At 32.9% G+C, this 22,843-nt stretch overlaps 1 protein-coding gene across 1 annotated transcript; it reads right to left on the reverse strand.

The window, feature by feature from the left end:
• Positions 1–334: 334 nt before the first annotated feature.
• On the reverse strand, positions 335–4,318 carry LOC133179833 (mucin-3B-like). The gene is made up of 5 exons (XM_061314536.1): positions 4,244–4,318; positions 4,033–4,088; positions 2,539–2,632; positions 1,255–1,622; positions 335–859 (listed from the first exon to the last, which is right to left on the reverse strand). The coding sequence occupies exons 2-5, from the start codon at positions 4,040–4,042 to the stop codon at positions 798–800; spliced, it is 534 nt and encodes a 177-aa protein (XP_061170520.1). The 5' UTR covers positions 4,043–4,088; positions 4,244–4,318; the 3' UTR covers positions 335–797.
• Between the last annotated feature and the right edge of the window lie 18,525 nt (positions 4,319–22,843).

The raw sequence follows: 22,843 nt of genomic DNA on the forward strand, positions 1-22,843 counted from the left end.
TTTCATCAACAGATTTTTTTTCTAAATATACATGTGCAAAATTTAGAACATGCAAAATTTAGAACATATAATCTTAATAATCTTAATTATCTCCCCTTGAAAGAGGATGTGGCTTTTTCTTGGGTAATTTTGAATTTTGAAATTGGCCCTATGGTTCTGGAGAAGAAGCTGAAAATTTCAAAAGCTTACAATGACAATGCCGACAATAGACAACAGACAAATATTGATCCTATAAGCTAACTTAAACCTTCTGCTCAGATGAGCGAAAAAAATAAAACAAAAATTAACTTGAATATCTCTTTCACTTTCTTGAGAATGATTATCAGGTGTTTCAATTAATATCTCCTATAAATTAACATATCAATTAAATAGTTAAATACCAGTACAGATAGGTTCCTTGTCAGATTATCATCATATATCTTACAAGGCCATTCTTAAAAAATTGTTTGTTTGCCCTCTCCCAACCGACTGACTAAAGACGACTTGACTTAGAACTATTTTTTACCTCTAGGAAACGATATATATTTTTTTTATTCCTGGATTTGTTCATCCTGTCCATATGTATGTTTAAGTCTTCTAGGGGAAAAAAATTTTCTCACCTACTTACTGACCCAATTTCTTACCCTGAGTTGGGAGAGGGCAAACAGACATTATTTTAAAGATTGCCTAATCTTATGTAATGCAGAATCTGTAAAGTCACAGATTACCCAAATGACAAATTATGACGGTGATGATGGGCATGGTGATGATGGTGGTGATGATGGACTTGGTGATGATGATGGTGACGATAATGGTGGTCAAAGGCATGGTGATGATGGTGGTGATGATGATGATGGCATTGGACAAGAGAAAGGTATTTCTACAAATATGCAAATTTACAATCAGAACCTAAACATAGACTAGATTACCAAAATATATTTCATGTATTGTCTGATAAGAATATTTATCGATGAGTGTTATTTTAAAACTTTCTCCCAGATGAAGTACACAAGAAAGGCTTGAGATAATTTAAAGGATTCAACATGTATTTTACCTTGATGATAAGATTATTATGTTTTAAACAAAACTGTATTTATAAAATGTTCTATACATTGACACTTTCAATGGATAAACACCAGTGATGATATGTCTATAGATAGATGGTCAGACAGACACGCATACTTTGCGATTCCAGTTTAGCTTTCAGATTTTTATTGTCAGGTTATCATCATTATATTTTATAATCAAATCTATTGCAGAAAAGTCACAGATTACCCGAATGACAAGTGATTGTGATGATGAACATGGTAATGATGGTGGTGATGATGGGCATGTAGATGGACTTGGTTATGGAAGTCATGGTCATGGTGGTAATGGTGTTGGTGGTGATGGTAGTGATGGTGTTGGTGGTGATGGTGTTGGTGGTCATGGTGGTGATGGTGTTGGTGGTCATGGTGGTGATGGTGTTGGTGGTCATGGTGGTGATGGTGCTGGTCATGAGGGTGATGATGATGTTGGTGTTGGTCATGATGTCGGTGATGGTCATGATGTTGGTGTTGGTCATGATGTCGGTGATGGTCATGATGTTGGTGATGGTCATGGTGGTGATGATGGTGATGGCATTGGACAAGAGACAGGTATTTCTACAAATATGCAAATTTACAATCAGAACCAGAGCATAGACACAAGTATCAAGATATATTTCATTTATCCTCTGATAAGAATAGTTATCAATGAGTGTTATTCTTAAACTTTCTTTCAGATGAGGTACACAAGAAAAGCCTGGGAAAGTTTAAAGGCTTGTACAGGTCACAAGATGAAGAAGACAGTGAACAACCCTTAGGTATTTGTAGAAAAAAAATAATTCAGAAGTCTTCAGGCATGTTACAACTTATAGGTATAGTAACTCTCCATTATAAAGAAATCACTTATAAGAGAAGCACTTGATAATAGGAAAACACATATATGAATCTTGGCAAAGAATAACACTATGTTCTTTATAAAAAAATATATATATATAAAGAATCTCTGTTTAAGGGAAGCAAAATTTGAAGATTCTGTGCTTCCTCATAACCAAGGTTAACTGTATATGTACTTTCCTACCAAAAATTTTTATCAATTGTTTAAAAAGACATTCAATTAATGAGTTTCTATTAATTTTACCAAGATGAGATAGGCAAAGAAGGCATTTGGAAATCAAAGGGTATCCCTATATCACATAACGATTACTTTGAACAAGACAAAGGTACTTCTTACACTGAAAATTGTAATCTTAATGGTACCAAGACTTTGCTTTTTCCTCTTTGCTAAAAACATACAATTTTCTTTTCTAGAGTTTTTTTTTTATTCTTCAGTTTATCTGGATAAAGAACACAAAGATGTTGAGAAGTCAGGGGGTTTCCATAAGTCACATGAAGGTGAAAAAGTCACAGGTAAGTCTAAAAATCAAAATAAATGGCAAAATTTAAGGAGTAACATTAATATCAGTACCAGCAAAGCTAACAAGGCTCCTATGCTTACAGAAACCCTTTTTTACTATATTTTATCTTTAAATTTTACCTAGTAAACAATGTTGACTCAAAAGGAATAGGAAATTCGGCGGGTTCCCTAATGTCACAGTCAAACAATGGTGGTGGACAAGATACAGGTAAAGCTAAAAGCACACAATAAACAAATAAAAGAATGATTAAAGTAAACAACAGGAAAATCATCTTGACATTACTCATACAATTTAACTTTATACTCATGTCTTAATGCAAACAAGATTTTCAAAACTGTTCAAAGAAAGTGCTCTTTAATACATATCAAGTTAAAATAAAAATATTTTAAGACAATTAATGCACATGATCCTTGGGTTTGTTATCTGTTACTAGTTATTGGAAAAAATAACAATTTAAAGGTTTTGTTGGTGACCGTCTACAGAGATATATTGAGTTGATCAATATGATATCTTACACAGCAAGGTGAGGCAGAGCCATCTCTAAGATTGATAAACCCAATACCAGTGATTTTTTTTGGGTCAAAATGCCACCGATATTCGTCTGTTTCCCCTCACAAAAATTAGCTATTTTTTCCCAATTATTAGTATATTTTTCCCAATTTCAAACTTACGAAAATTATGTTTTAATTTTGAACAAAAGTTGCTAAATTTGCTGACACTAGAGTAAATACGTTTTTATACTTCAAATCCATGCATATTAATGAATGTGTAAAACAATGTAGATATCCATACAAGCAGATAAGTAGCTTATAATATTCTCAATGAATTGGTCAATAGTTCCCAGATACAAGTGATATTGCATGTTGACATAATGATTTTGGTTTGACCGCCATTATTACACAGAGGGTCAGGCTAATAACAGGAAATTGACAACACATAGGGTTTCACTAAAATCAGGAAAAAACAAACAGTAGACTGTTTACTTGATTATCCATATAAGACAGTTTACTAGATTATGAGTCTAAATGCTGTTTTTGTTGTTTTTTTTAATGAAATTAGATAAAGCAATTCCAAGAAAATAGAAGCTACAAGATGTGACTAATATAAGCCATGTTCACATTCAATAGAATATTGATGTTAATATTTTTAAATTATTATTATTTGAATTTAAATCAAATTCAAAGTTAAAATCAAACAAAATCTGTTGTTGTTACTTAGTTTGATTACTTTATGTATTTTTTAGCATTCTAATTTACTATAAATGATTTTTCCCAATTTAAAGAAAATGTCGCTAATTTTTTCCCAATTCAAAAGGAGGGGGTGGTGGTTTAAAAAACAAAAAAAAATCACTGAATACATGAAATGTGGGTAGTCACTAACAAAACCTTATAAGTATTAATGTTGCTTGTATAAATCTTATCAAAATCATATAATGGGTCAATGAAGAAATAAGAGGCACCATAGCAACTGACTATCAAAAGAAATAATAATAAAAAAAAAAATATTTAAAAAACAATTTATGTAAATTGTAAACTGTTGAAGTTCTTAATATATTTTCTCTGATTTATTCCAGTGTTTTTATCTTCCTTAACAAAAAACAGAATAACTAGTACCTGATGCCATTCTGTTTTCTCTCTATGTTAGACTTGCCTTTTCCAAAGGAATGTTTCTGAAAATATGTCTTAACAATAAATAAAAGGCATATATTAGCTACTGATAGTTGGCATGTTCACTCTTTAATTACAATTTTATGATTTTTAGCAAAAATCATTACAACACTATGATACTAATTTTTAGTTCTGGAATTTGCAGGTGTAAAATTACCTTCAGGGGTTTGTGTTGAAAAAGGGCAGCCATTGCAGAACAAGCGATTACGAGAATTAGCATCAGTTGTGAGCTGTAATGCAGGTAAATATAAATAAATCTAAAAACATAATAAATAGCACTGTGTATACATGTGCATATTTGTTATTCTTAGATTGAAGACAAAAAATGCACTTTTTCATCTGTTTTTGCAATGGTACATGTATTAAAGATTTATGTTTCAAATGTCTTTCAGTCTTTAAGACTTTATTTTGTATGTTTGTTGTTTTACATCCCTCTCAAGAATTTTTCACTCATATGGAGACATCTCCACTTCCTGGTGGAGGGCTGCAAATTTATACCTATACTTGACACTCAGGGCCTTTGAGCAGTGAGGGATCTTTTTCGTGCCAACACTTATTTCGTTTATACAGTCTCATCCAAAGGACTGGTCTCCACATCCCGCGGTGGATTCAAACCCATGATGTAAGGATCAGGTCCTTACTCCACAACTCTCGAGCAGATGCTCTAACCACTGTGCCACGTAGGCAACCTTTACGACTTTGAAAAAATTTTTTGGACAAGTAAAAATTTTGTTGGAACAAGAAAATTTCAGTTATTTGTCGGAATGGCCAAGTAAGAGGAGAAAGCCTGAATATAATTATGCAACCCTGAACATAGAATTATCACAGACATTGTGAGAATGGTTTATAATGTTTTTGATATTCTCCAGATTGTTCCAATGAGAAAAAACCATGTAGGCGTAGGCTTTTTACAGAGGGACCAGGTATCTACTATACTTTTGTGATCTTGTTGAATAATGAAGTTTTTGAATTTTTAATTTAAATCAAGTGTACTGTTGATAGACAGTAAATGCTCACAGGATATTTTGTTTACCTTAGATACAGAATCTACCGTCTACATGGTGAAAGCCCTCCTGCCTAGCAATGACCCAGTATTGGCCGAATTCATCAAGTACAGAAGACTCCTGAAAAATGATAAATCATTTAAACAATCATACGAGCGTGCATTAGCAAAACTACAGACTTCCATCAGCAAAAAACACAGGGAGTTGCTGGAAAGTAAAGAGCAGGAAAAATCTGTCCCTCTGATTAAAATGGCAGAGAAACTGTTACTTCGTTGGAACATTTATTTTTAGATGGTTAAGTCTTATGATCAATTTTCAAAGAATTTACGTGGATCTCTAAAAATGCCTTACTTATTAAGCACGATACTGTTTTTCCTAATAATTTATTACATAAGAAGTTTTTAAATGTAACACTGCATGGGTATACTTTATCTGTTTGTCCATTATGTATTGTCATGAAATACTGTCCATAATTAACTTTCACCTGGATCATAAAAAGATGATATATGCTATGGATAAACATATTGATAAAGTTCATGTAAACATGAATGAAATTCTAGTGTGATTATTTACATGGATTACATTACTTCTAAATATACCTTGTAACTTTAATATATGCACGAGCAATAGAAAGGTTTTGTTCAATCATTCAAAAATTTCTCACAATTTTCTGTATGACCTGTTTATTGTATACAAATGAATACATGAATGGAGGTTTGGGGGGTTGGAGTGGGACGGTGGCTGGTGTTTAAATTTTCTGACCGTTAATTTTGGTTTACAAGGAGGTGGTTGGTTATCTGATATACACTTAGGATACTGTTGTGTGTTTTTGTGGGATTGAAATGTTTGCTGTAGGCTAGTAAATAACAATCATTTATATTCATTATTTTTGACTAAAAATATATTTCCAGGGCGATGCAGACTAAACATGCTAAAAATATGAATATTTGAAAATTTAAATAAAAAATTAATTTGTGTTTTAATGTATGTAAATATAGGGTCTCAGCAAAATGTTTGTAAACAAACATGAACTAAATGTTTTCATTTTAACACATGATGTAAATAGGCCATGTCATTTACTTGTACAGCTGTACAGTGGTTGTAAACAAATGTGCATTACTATTCAGATTAAACCTTGTCATATGCATGATGCCAATTAAGGGATTTAGAGTTCTTTGATCAATTCAAAACCTAAGAAGATACAGGAATTTTAAGTAAACAACAAAGTCAACTTTCAGCATTGAATTATTAACAAAAAATTGTAGCATGCATTTTATAATTTGATATTTCTAGTGTCTTAAATTTTTTTATTCTTTGATCTGCTTTTTTTTTTCTTTTTTTTTTTTTTATAATATGCTGTGTTGCTTATTAGACTATGCTTCGGTTTAAAGTAACAATGATGAAAATGAACAAAATCAGTGCAGCAAATAAAATGTGCCAAATAATGTTTGTTAGGACCAACCTTGACCCAAAATCACTAACTCTCCCATGGAGAAATTAAAGGGAAAAATTCTAATCGTAGGGAAACTTCCTAGAATCTGCACTGTGCATTGATCATTAAACTTAAAATTTTAAATACATAGACATGTCAATGTATATTCATAAACATGTACTTATATATTCCTCTGTATTTTTCAAATGACAATAATACATCTGTATCTACATTATGGTGTTATGTTTTTTGTTTGTTTGTTTATCGTTAAACGTCCCACTCGAGAATTTTTCACTCATATGGAGACGCCACCACTTGCCGGTGGAGAGCTGCAAATTTTGACCTATACTCAGCACTCAGGGCCATTGAGCAGTGAGGGATCTTTTTCGTGCCAGCACCTTCTGCAACACGGGACCTCAGTTCATACAGTCTCATCCGAAGGACCCGTCTCCACATCCCACAGTGAGATTCCTTACTCCGCGACTTATTGTGTTATGAAAAACACTCCTTAATGTCGATTAAGAGTTCAACTTCATGACTGTGAGTGTTCGCCAGTCAATACCTCCAATTTAATAACAGCAACATGTGTTTGTATTGTGTATTCACGGCATGAACTTTACATTTTGACAAAAGAAAGGTCCAAAACCCTCTTCAACTTTTTTGACATGATATTGATACCTGCCGTGTTCTACTTCTGTCTTGGTGGGCAATTCTAGAGGAGTTTCTACCAAGTGTTCGATGTAATGATCAACTGCATTGAAAACAGATACTCTGCTGTGATTCATATTTTAACAGCAGTAAAACAAAACAACATTTGAGTATATGATTTTTTGTTAACTGGCAAAACACTTGTCCGCAGGCAGGTACTAGTCATCAAATAACTTGCCTGCCAAACGAAATTGGTTGTCCCCGGCATTGGGGAATGCTATTTGTCTAGCCCTTCACCCAGAACTTTTGTAATTCCTTTGATTTTCAACCCCAATCATAACACACAGTTCATTTTTTTAGGAAAAAAGGAGGGTTTTTGCAATTGGCAATGGGACATAAATTTGGCCCTACATGGGGCAGTGGAAAATTCCTGTATTCAGCAGATTTAATAAAATTGAATGTATAAATATTAATTATTATATTATTATTATATTTGTCAGGATGTAGGTTCATGGATAAGCATGACCTGTAAAATACAAGAACATTGGACCCCCCAAATGCTACGCATTTATTGACAGGGTTCAAGGTCAACATGCTTTTTATTTAACCAAGAACCAAACTGTTTGCCTGAGGCCATTAGGCTGAAGGAGAACAGTTTGGTTTGAGGGTTGACAAAATGCACTTTGCCCAAGAACTCAGTCAATAAATGTTTTGTTATACCTTTTATTTATTTTGATTCTTTTTGACATACAGTACATGTATGTTCTAGCTTCCGTGATGTAAACTGATGTTACACTCGGTCAATTCCGTTACTGTTCCAATAAATGCAAATGAGATTTAGCTATCATTCAGCACATTGTGTGACGTAAGCGTTCCAATATCTAACTCTGCGGTCAAACATCTTTTTTTTCTAATCGCTCAGTAAAACATTGCAATTGATAGACTTTTTAAGCATAGATTGGTATAGAGAAACTTTTTTTTAAAAGGTATAACAAGAAGTTATATTTGACATTAATAAAATAATGCAGTACTCTTTGTGAAACATGAAATAAAAATATTGTGTATTAAAGCTTTAACATGTTTTATAATGTCAATGTGCGACTTCAGTTATAAACAATTGAAATTGATGCTGAAACACACACCAAAAATATATATATCCATATAAAACAGTGCTTGTTCAAGTTGTTGTTACTTAAAATTTCATTTTTTTTTTTTTTAGAGTTGCACTTGTTCATATTTTTGTGCTCTTGTGCACCATCAGTACAGTGAATCTCAGACTCCCATGGGGTATTTCATTTAAAGTGCAACAATAAATGCTAATCTTGTGCAGAATCCTACAAAACTAGACTTCCCCACAGGAGTTCGCAATTTTATCAATAAAGTAGGGGTGAAACGATACACCTCCTTCACGGTTCGATACGTATTGTATAATTTTGTCTCGGTTCGGTTATTTTCGATACGATACATTTTGATAAAAGGAAACAAATTCTATGTTGTTTTATGCTTTCTTTTTCTAAATCTAGTCACATATTTTACGAATTTTATTTGCAAATTGACTAGAAGAAATTGATTGAAATTATTTGACTGTCAAAAATTATTTTACAACCTATCAGTCATCAAAAATTTACGTTTTCTATACTTATTTATTCTGAGTAACGTGTTATACCTTATGCCAAACCCGACTGAATAACGATCCCGACCGAAAAATGAACCGAACCGAAAATTAGAGATTTTGCACCGTGTATCAAACCGAGAAAAAATACCGCGGTGCATCGATACCGCGGTGAACCGTTTCACTCCTACAATAAAGTCAATAAAAATCACTCGATTGACCAAGCAATGAGCTATGCGTTAGCATAGCGAACAGTTGCATTCCTGTTCGCTATGCTAACGCATAGCTCATGACTTGGTCAATCGAGTGAATTGATAAAATTGCGAACTCCTGTGACTTCCCATATGGGGCCCCAGTATTTAAAACTTTTTCAATGATGATAAACTTGAGTGTTCGGAGTATTATAATAACACGAAATATCACTTCATCTTCTTTTATGCAATAACTAAAATGTACAGTATATGCTATCACACTATAAAGAAATCATACAACTTCTTTTTAAAAGAAGAACCCTCAAAAAGAATATGAACCACGTGGTCTGTAACAATATTCCGGCGAATTTTCTTAAAATTACGCATTTCATCACGGTATAACAGTCTAAATGAAATTGTAAACTTACAATGAAACTCTGTCCTGCAAATATTCGGCATCTACCATCATGTCAGGCAACAATTTTGTTGTAAATTCCATCAAGACACTGGAAGAAACAAGCTTTTCCCACGCACCTGCCAGCCCCAGTCGTGACGAGACGGTGAAAGCGCCGAGCCGACGTAGATCAGCTCCAAACGACATTATGTAATTTCATAGAAAATACATTTATGGAGCTGATTTAGCGATCAAAACGAAACAAACAAATAACATTTATAAGAAACCATACAAAACAAATCTTTAAAGTATAGATAAATAAGTATATAAAAATAAAACACGTATTAAAGTTTTCTCATGAATAATTATAAAAATGGGCGGAGCTAAGTCACGTGATATTCATGAGCTCTACCACATGGAAGTCCTTAACCTAGCTGCGAATATAGTTTTGAGATATACCATTCACCCTGCACAAATTTGTCAAATTAGGTAAAACTCGGAAAAAACTTGCTTCTGACAAAATATTTTGATTAAAAATCCAAACTTTGCAGTTTTTTAAAATCATTTTCTGCGTTTTATTCTTTATAGTGAGTAGCCGATAGTATTCTGCGTCATTTACTGGATGAAAAATACTCTTGTTTTATTAATGACGTGATATTAAAGATCGTATTTATTTCCATAACATCAAAGCGGTTATTCCATTGAGTTCTTTTTACCTTTGACATTATTTAGTTCAAAATGATTCTTGAACCGTTTGAGGAATTATTTGATAGCCATAAATATTTTTCATCGCATACATACAGATTTCTTATATGTTTTCGATTGAGAAATTTCGGTGAAATATACTTACATTGAATGTCTAAAGTGATGTTGTACTTCATAAGGCCCTCAATGCCTTTGGCTTCACATTGAATCCCTTTCATTGTAGTTCGGTTTGCTGTTTGTTCTGGAAAAGTAACTGAATGGTCACCGGGTGACGTAGCATTATACAAGTCACCACCAAAAGGTCCTATATACTTCCATTGAATACGGCACGCTGGATAACAGTCCGCTGAACAATTGTAAGGACCAAATCTCTTCCCATCAGGAATTCTTAGTGTGTTTGTTATTGGTTCTGGGGATAATACAATAGTTTCTGGACCATCTGTTAAATCAAAAGAGAAAAGGGTGCTTATCTAGATGTACGATTTGTTTGTACACATATAATTTTGAGGAAAACAGACATCTTTTTTATTTATTTCCTCAAAAACATCTCACAAAATATTCTTCTAAAAATTTAATATATTCATGTTTCGTTCCACGTAGAGTGACAATTAGTGGCTAAGGATGTAGTTGTTCTACGTATTGTGTAATGATTTTGAAGATTTTCTACTTCAACCAGTTTCAACCAGTTTCTTAGCAATGCATGCTGTCAGCAAAGTTGAACAATACAATATCTAGGGGGTGCTAAACATGATATACATGTAGGAAATTCTTATTTTGAAACAATTTTCATTCATTTTGACTTTTATGTATGTTTTGTCATGTTAATTTAATTCTGGCCCCGGGAGTAACATTAACAAGTAACGTTATAATTACTGAAGGGAAAAATTAGCATAAACACTTTTCTACATACACTAGACAAAATTGCTAAGGCACTACCATAGAAAATTAATATATACCTTTTTAAAACTTACGTATGCTGCATTTAATATATAAATATATTACTATTATTAAAATAACATATTTAAATGCCCAAATTGACAAGTGGCTTTACTTTAGAGTAACAATTTCCTAGAAATGCATGAAAATTGTACTACTGCTTCTTGGAGGAATAAATTTCTATTTGTTTGTGTGTTTGCGTTCCTTATCATCGTATTCATCAGAAACTCAGAAAAAAGGCTGACACCGCACGTGGCTATAGAGAACCGTTTAGTGCAGTCATTGTGGTATATCCAGGGTGTTACTGTAGATGGGCTTGTAAAAATTGAATTAAAACTGTTTTGCTTCGTTTAATGAGGAAAGCTGCGATTAGATTACGAAAGAACATAAAGTTGTTTAGAAGGGAACGATATTCACGAGAATATTCACGCAAGAGCATGCTCTACGTATGTACAATTTCTAAAACGAGGTAAATTATTGACAAATAAGTTGATGAAACAAGAATATCAGCTGTCTCGTTTAAAGTCATCATTTCGTAAGTTCTTTGGTCGATACAATGACCTTGTCAGCAAATACAATTTATCATTGAGTCAAATGCTGACTGACGTTTTTCATACTAATTGTTAGGCCATTATTTACACACTGAATTGTCGACGGATTTTTCCTTTATTTCCCGATCATGACAAGGAGCACACGGCAGGTGTGACCGGTCGGCAGGGGATGCTCACTCCTCCATGGCACCTGATCCCACCTCTGATGTTTGGAGGTCCGTGTTTGCTCTGCTCCTATTTTGTATTGTATAATGGACTTTTGAGCTTGAATACTGTTCGTTATCTCCATATATTTCATTCATCAACATATCGCTCTACATCATTTAGGAGATATGGATACCACCGCTATTACAAGCTAACTGACCACCACTGGAATCCATCAGTTTCATATCAGTACAAAAAAATTGGTTTTTTGACGAGAAAGGCAATTAAGGGTTTTGTTTTGACTCCAAGACATCCGCAGATTTTACAGGTAGTTAATATTCTCTTTTAGGTACAGGTACAAAGCATCATGTCGGTTATTTATATGTACTGCAAACAAGAGGCCCATGAGCCACATCGCTCACCTGAGTAACTTTGGCCATGCTGTTCTTTACCAGATTTCCCCCTTTTAATATACCTATTGTGGCCCCGCCCTACCCCCGGGGAACAAAATTTGAACAATTTAGAATCTACACTACCTCAGGATGCTTCCAAATATGTCTCAGCTTTATTGGTCCAGTGGTTCTTGAGAAGAAGATTTTTAAAGATTTTTCTTATATATTTCAATGTAAAACTTGGATTCCCTATTGTGTCCCGCCCTACCCCCGGGGGTCAAGATTTGAACAATTTAGAATCTACACTACCCCAGGATGCTTCCATATAAGTTTCAGCTTTTCTGGCCCAGTGGTTCTTGAGAAGAAGAATTTTTAAGATATTTCCTATATATTTCAATGTCAAACTTGGATTCCCTACTGTGGCCCCGCCCTACCCCCAGGGGTCATGATTTGAACAATTTAGATTCTACATTACCCCAGGATGCTTCAATATAAGTTTCAGTATTTCTGGCCCAGTGGTTCTTGAGAAGATTGATTGATTGATTGATTGTATGTTGTTTTACGTCCCATTCGAGAATTTTTCACTCATATAGAGACGTCACCATATACCGGTGAAGGGCTTCAAATTTTGACCTTTACTCGGCACTCAGGGCCATTGAGCAGTGAGGGATCTTTATCGTGCCAACGCCTGCCGTGACACGGGGCCTCGGTTTTTAAGGTCTCATCCGAAAGACCCGCAACTTTCACTTCAAAGTGCCGAGCGCATGGCGAAGGAACAGTTGCTATCCATTTTATCGACTTGGGTCTGTCGCGGCCGAGATTCGAACTCACGACCTCCCGATCACGGAGCGAGCGCTCTACCGACTGAGCTACCGTGAACGGTCTTCTTGAGAAGAAGATTTTTTAAGATTTTTCCTATATATTTCAATGTCAAACTTGGATTCCCTATTGTGGCCCCGCCCTACCCCCGGGGGTCATGATTTGAACAATTTAGATTCTACACTACCTCAGGATGCTTCCATTTAAGTTTCAGCTTTTCTGGCCGAGTGGTTCTTGAGAAGAAGATTTTTTTAAGATTTTTCCTATATATTTCAATGTAAAACTTGGATTCCCTATTGTGGCCCCGCTCTACCCCGGGGGGTCATGATTTTAACAATTTAGAATCTACACTACCCCAGGATGCTTCCATATAAGTTTCAGCTTTTCTGGCCCAGTGGTTCTTGAAAAGAAGATTTTTAAAGATTTTTCTTATGTATTTCAATGTCAAACTTGGATTCCCTATTGTGGCCCCGCCCTACCCCCGGGGGTCATGATTTTAACAATTTAAAATTTACACTATCCCAGGATGCTTCCACATAAGTTTCAGCTTTTCTGGCCCAGTGGTTCTTGAGAAGAAGATTTTTTAATGACCCCACCCTATTTTTGTCTTTTCTTGATTATCTCCCCTTGTAAGGGGACTTGGCCCTTTATTTTAAAAATTTACACTCGACTTTACCCAAAAAATTTACACTATCCCAGGATGCTTCCACATAAGTTTCAGCTTTTCTGGCCCAGTGGTTCTTGAGAAGAAGATTTTTTAATGACCCCACCCTATTTTTGTCTTTTCTTGATTATCTCCCCTTGTAAGGGGACTTGGCCCTTTATTTTAAAAATTTACACTCGACTTTACCCAAGGATACTTTGTACCAAGTTTGGTTAAAATTGGCCCAGTGGTTCTTGAGAAGAAGTTGAAAATGTGAAAAGTTAACAGACGAACGGACAGACGGACGGACGACGGACAACGGGTGATCAGAAAAGTTCACTTGAGCTTTCAGCTCAGGTGAGCTAAAAAGCGTAGATTGAATGACTTTAAACATGATTCAACTCATCTGACAATTGTTTGAAAGTCTTAAGTATTCCCTAGACTGCACTTCAGTAAAAAAGAAAGAAAATTTGTTTTTAACTTTCTGTAACAACAGGCATTTATCACATTGTAGTAAATACTTTGTCAAACCACTTAGAACACATATAAATAAAAGCCACATCAATCACTCACACAGAGGGTTTACCAGTACTCTTTCACTTCTTTCTGACTCGAGTTGTTCTTTCGCCTGACAGCTGTATTGGTTGTACTTCTCTGTTTTAGTGACCCTAAAACTGTACGTCTTTTGAGTGTGCCCCTCTAACCTCGTGTTGTTAACGTACCATGTATAAGATAATAGCGGAAATTTCTTGTAATACTGAGGTGCAGATGTCGATCTACTCTCACATTCCAGAGAAGCCATGTTTCCTACCGTTTCATTTAAAGGTCTCCTAATTACAGGTTTTACTGGTTTTTCTATAATGATGTCAATATATAACGAAAAATTATCAAAAAAAATTACATCAAGGAGATAATCGTGATACTGCAAAATCACTAATTTTCATGGAGATTTGATTTCGTTATTTTAGTGGAATGTAGAGAACCACGAAATGTTTAAATTTTACACTACAGGATCATGATTTTTCTTCACTGACGAAATCAATTCCCCTGCAACCAATATATTTTCCTCAAGCCCAAAATATTTGACCACACGAAAAAACGTGATTTTACAGTTGTATCAATTTCCATTTTATAACATTTATTTTTTGTCTCGACCATTACTATATATATGTGTGAAACAAGAAGCTTTATGATTTTAAAATTTAAGAGGTTATGCAATATGAATTTCGTAATTTACCTAAAACAAGGAGAGCAACCCCTTCACCATCACTATACAACTCATCAGCTGTATAATACCCTCCATCAGCTACTGTTATATTCTTCACTTCAAATGATATGTTCACAGAATTCAGGGGTCTGCTATGGTATTCATACTTTTGATTAGATGGAGGCGAACCATTCACATCCACCTTTATAATATTTGATTTCGAACCGTTATGTACATGGACAATAGTGTAAATTCCACTATTAGGAAAGTATGCAGCTGTCCATGATATATTTTGTGAATCTCCTGGATTGGATTCGACTGTAGTGACTGTAATGAGGAATAACAAAGCTGACAGAAAACATTATTTTACATACAAAATTTCTAAACAATTTTATCTCAATAAAAAAGAATAGGCTTTTTGTTGACAAAGACATTCCGCCTGTAAGAATTCAGTGGCTTCGATTAGTCTTATACATGTATATATAAGTATATAAGTATACATATACATGTATGTTTAGTGTGACCTTCAACAACTATATTCTGTTAACTTCGCATGAAGGTTTATGGAAGCTTTAAAAGAAAGATCTATATTCTTTTAGATGGCTGCATTTCAGCATAAGAATATTTATAATACCGCCATTTCAGTTGAAATAATCACTGAACTCAAAATTGATAAATAACGAAACTACAGAGCAATTCTTTTTGTCTTCACTTTCTTCATTGAAATGAAATATTTTCAGTACTGCTTTTTGAGAAGCTGATATTACCAGGTGATGTTTTATCGAAAGATTACCAAATGTTACTCGTTTACTAGCTATGCTGGGGGATGCCAAAGTATGATCGACATATTGTATCCTTAAATATAGGTTGATTTCGATGTAAATATAAGTTGACTTAGTTGTTGAAATTATTCATCATGTTAAAGACTTCATAACTATTTTTACTTTTTTTTTATGATAATCACCTTCTCAGTTTGTATGTTTTATAAAATTAGACAACAGTGGTTTGTATACCATTTTAAAAATGTTTGCTTTCTCATGCTGTTCAAGATACATATTTCAAAAAAGATTTTTAAAGTTTCCAATGAGGTTTTTGAGGGAAACAAATAATGTTCCTTTCGATATAGAATAATCAGCAAGAGTATCTGGTGATACATACAAAATTCATGAATTTCAATTTTTAGTCCTCGAGTAAGCATAGGTCAAATAGAAAGAGATTATTCAAGCCCCTATAGTAAACTGTTAAAACTCCGAGATTAGTACACGCATGTACTCACGGATTGACTTTTCGTTATCTGTGGTCTTTGTTTTCTTTCATGATCAATAATTACAAGTATATAATACAAGATTTAAACAATGTTAAATATATTGTATTTTATTGAAGCAATGATAAATTCATTATTTTTGGGTAAATAAATTTTACTTCGGAGATCATGGATTTTTTTTTCATTAAAATGAGATTTGTGAAATGATAGGGGAAGGAGTCTGGCCGAGAAAGCTAATTCGATATTTAGCTCCCACACTACACCATTTTATTTGACTTCAGTGTAGAATTCAGACGACATCTTTATCATTACTTAGAACTAGTGGGTAACTAGTAAGTTAATACTGACCGTTATATGTCTTGTAGTGATCTTCATAATCTGCACGGTTTGAAGACCTGTAATGTCGAACTTGGATCCTTACAAAATTATACTTTGTGACATCCTCCACTATGTATTGGGCGCCGGTAGTTTTATTCCAGGAAGATGCTGAATTTGTGTTTGTGGTAGTTCGTATGTCATAAGGGTGCACTGAAGTATTTGACCATGTAAAAATCAGATCTCCATTGTTAAATTTCGACGATATTGCAAAAGGTTGTCCTGAAAAAAAAAGTTGTTTTTTTTTTACTTTGAATCTTGCTTGTTTTGTTTAACACAACATAAAAAAGAAAAATTGTTTTATCCTCAGAAATAAGAGTGTTGTAATAATATTAGAGACTTCTATGAAGACACTGCATCTCCACTTCTATTTTATTTTCTTAGCATAAAAGGAAAAAAAGTATGATTTATCATTCATTAAAAATTTACACATATTTTATTTCTCGGGAAGGCAATTCAGCTTTGTATTTGTCTTATTGATTTGTAAGCTATTATGAATGTTTTTAATATTTTAACTTACAAGAGTGGTATGCCCAGCACCATTTAAATTAGAAATTTGTTTTTAGTTACCCCATCTCAGAAAACCTAAAGGATATCAACTGAAATGGTTTTCAATATGTATTGATTAAAATTCATATATATGTACATCTATTTATGTGTTTGTATTTTGTTTTCATTTTTGTTCGTTTGTTTTCGTTTCCTGGTAATTTATCAATTTATAAATGTATTCATTTACTTATCTATTTATTTTGCAGAATTTCAATTAATTTTGCAATGACGTAGACATATAAAAACCAATTAAAAACAACGGTGAAATAATAATGAAAATAATAATATCCCAAAACCTTGTTTTGAAAATCTTAAATACATGTTTGTGTTTAAATGTTTTTCATATTTGTCAGATTAGAAATGCAGATAAGGGAATCTTACCTCATAAGCGGGTGATAAATGCACACTGCTCAATAAATAGGGGAAGTTGACAATAGAAAAGTTAAAATCAAATAAATATATAACTTTAACGTAATTTCCTTCCTTCCTGTTCATGGGGAAAATAATTGAAATTTCCACTCAGAAATACATGTAAAGGAAAACTAAATAGATAGATTTATAGGTCTAAATACTGGGATTTTCAGTACTTATATTATCCTAATGAGTGTGAATTATAGCATCGTGGTTTGAAGCTCTGTATATATTCAGGTTTCCTTATTTCCCTTGGAAATAAACAGGAAACAAGATTGATTGATTGTATGTATTTTACGTCCCATTCGAGAATTTTTCACTCATATAGAGACATCACCATATGCCGTTGAAGGGCTTCAAATTTTGACCTTTACTCGGCACTCAGGGCCATTGAGCAGTGAGGGATCTTTATCGTGCCAACGCCTACCGTGACATGGGGCCTCGGTTTTTAAGGTCTCATTCGAAGGACCCGCAACTTTCATTTCAAAGTGCCGAGCGCATGGCGAAGGAACAGTTGCTACCCATTTTTTATCAACTTAGGTCAGTCGCGGTCTAGATTCGAAGAGGAAACAAGAAGAAAATTTCATAACTTATTAAGAACCATAGCTTACAGACTACGTAAAATTTGAATTGATCTTGAAACTATAGTAGGGATAGGTATCACCAAAAAATCGTATCGCGATATATCTCTGTTCTCCCTTAAATATCACAATAATATCGTATTTTTTAAACGCAATTTTAGTATGTTTTTCAATGATTTTTTATATTTTTCTTTCAAAATAAGATATAAAAATATTGCTTTACATTTTTTTGCATTTGTATATATATAGAATAAAGCATGTTTGAATGTTAGAATACCATTGTTTGACTGTTTTACAGCATTTTTTTACGCCTCAATTCAGAAGTTTGTACAAAGAAATAAATTATCTTCGGATTTTACAACCATGTACCAAATACCGGTATTTTAGCCCCCCTATCACGATACGTATCACTCATTAAAACATCACGATATAGCAGTTTACCGATACAATCGCACACCGGTACCCCTACTCTGTGGCACTACAAGACGATGTAAAGCCATGTTGCTGGCCAGGTTTTCTATAAAACCTTGGTTTTTATCGTTTCTTTGAATTGTTACTCGTAAATACAGTCTGTGAGGAGATATTGACAACTTGTTGCAGCTGGATTCCAGGTTTTTTCTCACGAAACAAGAAGCGCGTTTAACCATGTATAATTGTCTAGTATTCTAGTATTCTACATACTGGGATACTTATACAAAATGTAATCTATCCTCTGGTTTTACCTCGTAAAGAAGGTACTCAGTATTTTATTAGTGCTGGTTACACCTCTCTATATTAACTTGCAGGTGGTAAATTAAATACTTGTTGCAATTAGTACTTGAACTATAACTTTTTGAAAGGATTAAGAGAGTGTATACTTGGCGGCCAGAGTAGATGAGGATGTATACACAAGTTTATCTGTTGTTTGATTTTCTGAAAATATGGTCTTTCGGACATTTTAATTTCATTTCTATTTTGTCAAAAGTCATCAACTTGTTTTTGCTTTGAACTTTCAGTGACAGACCTCTACTCTATCTCTGATATTCCTTTAAAGGTATAGTAGATCTGTCAGGTAGGGAATGGGTAATTGATAAAAGTAATTGTAATTAAGTGTAATAAATTACATTTTCAAAGTAATTGGAAGTAATTTGTAATTGACCATTTTTTCAATTACATGTAATTGAATATAATTAATTACAATGAAATAAAATACCCTGTAATTTCACTTACGTTTCAATTACATTTCAATTACTTTACAGTTTACATAATACATATTATGTGTATCTAATAGGAAAATATTTCCAACACAGTCACATTTTACAGTTTTTTTTAATTTATTCAAAGGAGCCCTTCTGTTTTTCAAAATTTTAAACTCTTTTATATCTCAATAAATGAATTTGATATATTGCCTTGTTTATAAAAATATTAGTTTGTTTTATAATTATAATGCACATAAAGAATTAATACTATTTTAATGTTTATCAAAAATTGTTCTACCTCTCATTGGTATAAGTATGAAAACATTTCAATTTATTGTTGCTAGATTATCAAAAAAGAATAGAAAATAATTTAATGTGTCATTAAGACCTGCCTTGTTGCCCTTCAACTCCCAGCTGTAAATTGCTATCAAACCAACCCTCCAAAATTTTATACCAATCTTTGATTTAATTCAAAGTTATGACCATTAAAGGTGATTTATTAAATATTATTAAGAATGCTCTACTATGCATATACATGTACTTCAGAAAAGAAATAAATTATTATTTAATCACTATTTTAACATTTAAACAGACCTTTATATACATGTATGCATTTGGTATCTGAAATAGTTATTACATAAAAAAGGTATTATTTGTCAACATTTGCAATTTAAGGTGTTTAGCTTGCCTACCTGTAGCTGAAATAATTTGAGAGTATTTTATGGTTGATCCTTAAACTCTTGAAAACTTGCTTTTAAACAAATTTCATAAAGGCAGTCAATTAATTGATAAATGTACATGTAGTACTAGGTCTTATGTTGATGAAATACACAAACATAACAGACACCTGATATTATTTATTTTAAGTATTCCCCTGCCTTAAATTTATATGCATTTGTTCTTCCAGATTTTTGAAAAGGAAACAAAAGTAATTGAAATGTATTTAATTACATTCTTTAAAGTAATTGAGAGTAATTTATTACATTTGTAAAAACCAATGTAATTGTAATTTCAAGTAATTGACAAATTTTTCAATGTATTTGAAAGTAATTAATTACATTTCAAAGTAATTGACCCCAACCCTGACTGCTGTCAGGTCATACTTTTTTAACACCTTCATTGCCCCCTTGATCCAGTTGGTACTACTTTCAGATTTTATAATTAGCTGTCGCCCTGCCATTTGATTAATTACTTTTAAGGGGTCTTTGGCTACATTTAGGAAAGTAGTAATAATTTTGGTGTCAATATGCGCCTCTTTTTTGTTTTAATCAGCTCCAATCTAAGCTAAGCTACTACGCAGTCGTATCAGGAAGAGTTTGAAGTAATTTTAATACCTTCCTTTGACATATTTTTAAGTTTTCACTATCCATTTTCTATACATTGAATACCTGTAACTCACCCCATTGTGGAGCCTAGATTTGACAAATACTGACCATATATTCACTGTATTGGCAAGAAAACCATTTTCTCCATGCGTGCCACTTCTAAATGGGGCATATATAGTTCTTATAATTCATGTTAACAAGCTAGGGTCAACCCTGATAATAAACTTTAAAATACGTCAATCGGATTTTCATTTTAACATGAAATTCAAATGCAGAAATTTCACACATATTAACAAATCTTATGTTAAAATAGGTTATTTATTTTGCGTTATTTTTTAATATACAATTGTCATGAAAATTGTGTTGGTTATGTTTATACCACGTTGTCTTTATCGGATATCTAATGTGAAATGACTTTCGATTTTATAAGAAACAGAAAAAAATTCCCGAATTCGTTTGAGATTATTTGTTTTAATACCTTTTTCATTAAAGATATCTTGATTGTTTCCTCTGAACAGACTTATTTTTCTATTTTTTATATTCTCTGAAATTTATAAGAAATTTTCATGTCACCATTTTAAATAGATGTATATTTACATGATATGGTTATATACATGAAAGGGCCCTTACCACCCCCTTGTATGGATTGATTGATTGATTGTATTTTGTTTTACGTCCCATTCGAGAATTTTTCACTCATATAGAAACGTCACCATATACCGGTGAAGCCTGCCGTGACACAGGGCCTCCGTTTTTGAGGTCTAATCGCATGCCGAAGGAACAGTTGCTACCTATTTTTTATCGACTTAGGACTTAGGTCAGTCGCAGCCGAGATTCAAACTCACGACCTTCCGATCACGGAACGAGCCCCTTGTTTGGATAAGGGAATCTCTGAGAAATCCTTATATTGACTGTTTTAAATAGTTGAAAATAAAATTTTAAAAAAATAATGTTCAAAAGAAAGTATATTTCTATTACCTCTTACGATTGAAAACATCCCAAATAAAGCTAAACACAAATTCTTGTATTCAGCCATCTTTCACCTTGCTTAGATACTTAATAGTAATTTTCACTTTAAGTCCCACCAGCTCAGCTTAGATGCAAACCACGTTCATTTAACGTCATGCAAAGAGCAACTGAACTTTGAAATTCCAAAATAACAATATTCCTTCTTCCTATTCTGCTCTTATTACATATTTTAGCATATATTTTCGAGGATGAAAATGAAAAATATTCAGATTTATTAAATATTCTAATTAACATGGATATGATGTAGTATAGAGGGGACCACTTTTTGACATTGGCGTATTCGATTCATTTAACACTTGATTCCTCTTAATTTTTCAAGATTTTCCTCATGATTTGCTGTTTTCTCAGTATGAATAGTTAAAACATTCTTCCGTATCATTATGAATAACTCAAAACATATTTCATTATATGATTATTACTATTTAAATGATCTCTATAACATTCATTTTGCAATGTCTAGCGTGGATGATATCAAAGAGTTCCACGTATATTCTTTCAACCTGATCCATAGTCGCTATAAAACTCGTCGAGTTTTGCACACTTCGGTGTCTTTAATTAATGATTAAGTTTGATAGCTACCCCAGTTACCTAGTTACACATTATTCTAGGGTTTGGGCTATTTATGCTTTTTATACCGCGAAGGGGATTACAAAAATTACCTAAAATGTTATTTACATATACTATTTAAGTATGACGTCAGGCGTGGGGTATACGATATGAACTAAATTTTATATTCAATCAAATAGTGCGTTTCAACCAATTTTCAAGTTTCTTCATTTTCTGAAGCCAAATGGCTCATCAGCTTGTAAGGAAAAAGAAAACAAAATCATACAAGGAGAGTGAATGTAAAAATAGTCTTATATATCGATATTATGTTTTTTCTTAACAATGTGGCAGCATTCAAAAATTTGTTCAAATTTAAAAGATCTTAAGTATTATTAGAACTTAACAGTTAACAACTTAACAATCTTAGGTATGTTATGGTATCGACTTGTTTCAATATTCAACATATGATTTGATAACCTAAATTTTGCTAAAAGTTGTCTAAATTTTTGTCAATAGGTTTTGTTAAGGATAAATAACACAAACTTTTTTTCAGAAATCAGCAATATTTCTCATAGATTTATATTCAAATGAGTAACCTGAGCGATGTTTACCAGAAAAAGTGTGAAAACTTAGTACGAATTTGTCGCAATGTTAAAAATATGTGCAAAATTTTGTATAAAATTATATAGAAAACAAAACAAAGTCGCATATTTAAGCACCAAAGAAAACTTACGATTTCTTTATATTTTAGGGATTAATTATTTATGTCATTTCTATTCAAAATCAGTCAAAAAATATATATCAATTCAGGCATCAAATCT

This window comes from Saccostrea echinata, unplaced genomic scaffold (assembly GCF_033153115.1).
Source record: "Saccostrea echinata isolate AGI-Se365-2 ecotype Australia unplaced genomic scaffold, CSIRO_AGI_Sech_v1 ptg000005l, whole genome shotgun sequence".
Taxonomy (NCBI): Eukaryota; Metazoa; Mollusca; class Bivalvia; order Ostreida; family Ostreidae; genus Saccostrea; species Saccostrea echinata.

Bases quoted from the DNA above. Each gene is read 5' to 3' on its own strand.
- LOC133179833 (XM_061314536.1), bottom strand. The intron at 1,623-2,538 runs GTAAAATTTAAA...GCATATTTGTAG, and splicing joins GAGTCAACATTGTTTACTAG to AAATACCTGTCTCTTGTCCA. The intron at 860-1,254 runs GTAATCTGTGAC...GCATATTTGTAG, and splicing joins CACAATCACTTGTCATTCGG to AAATACCTTTCTCTTGTCCA.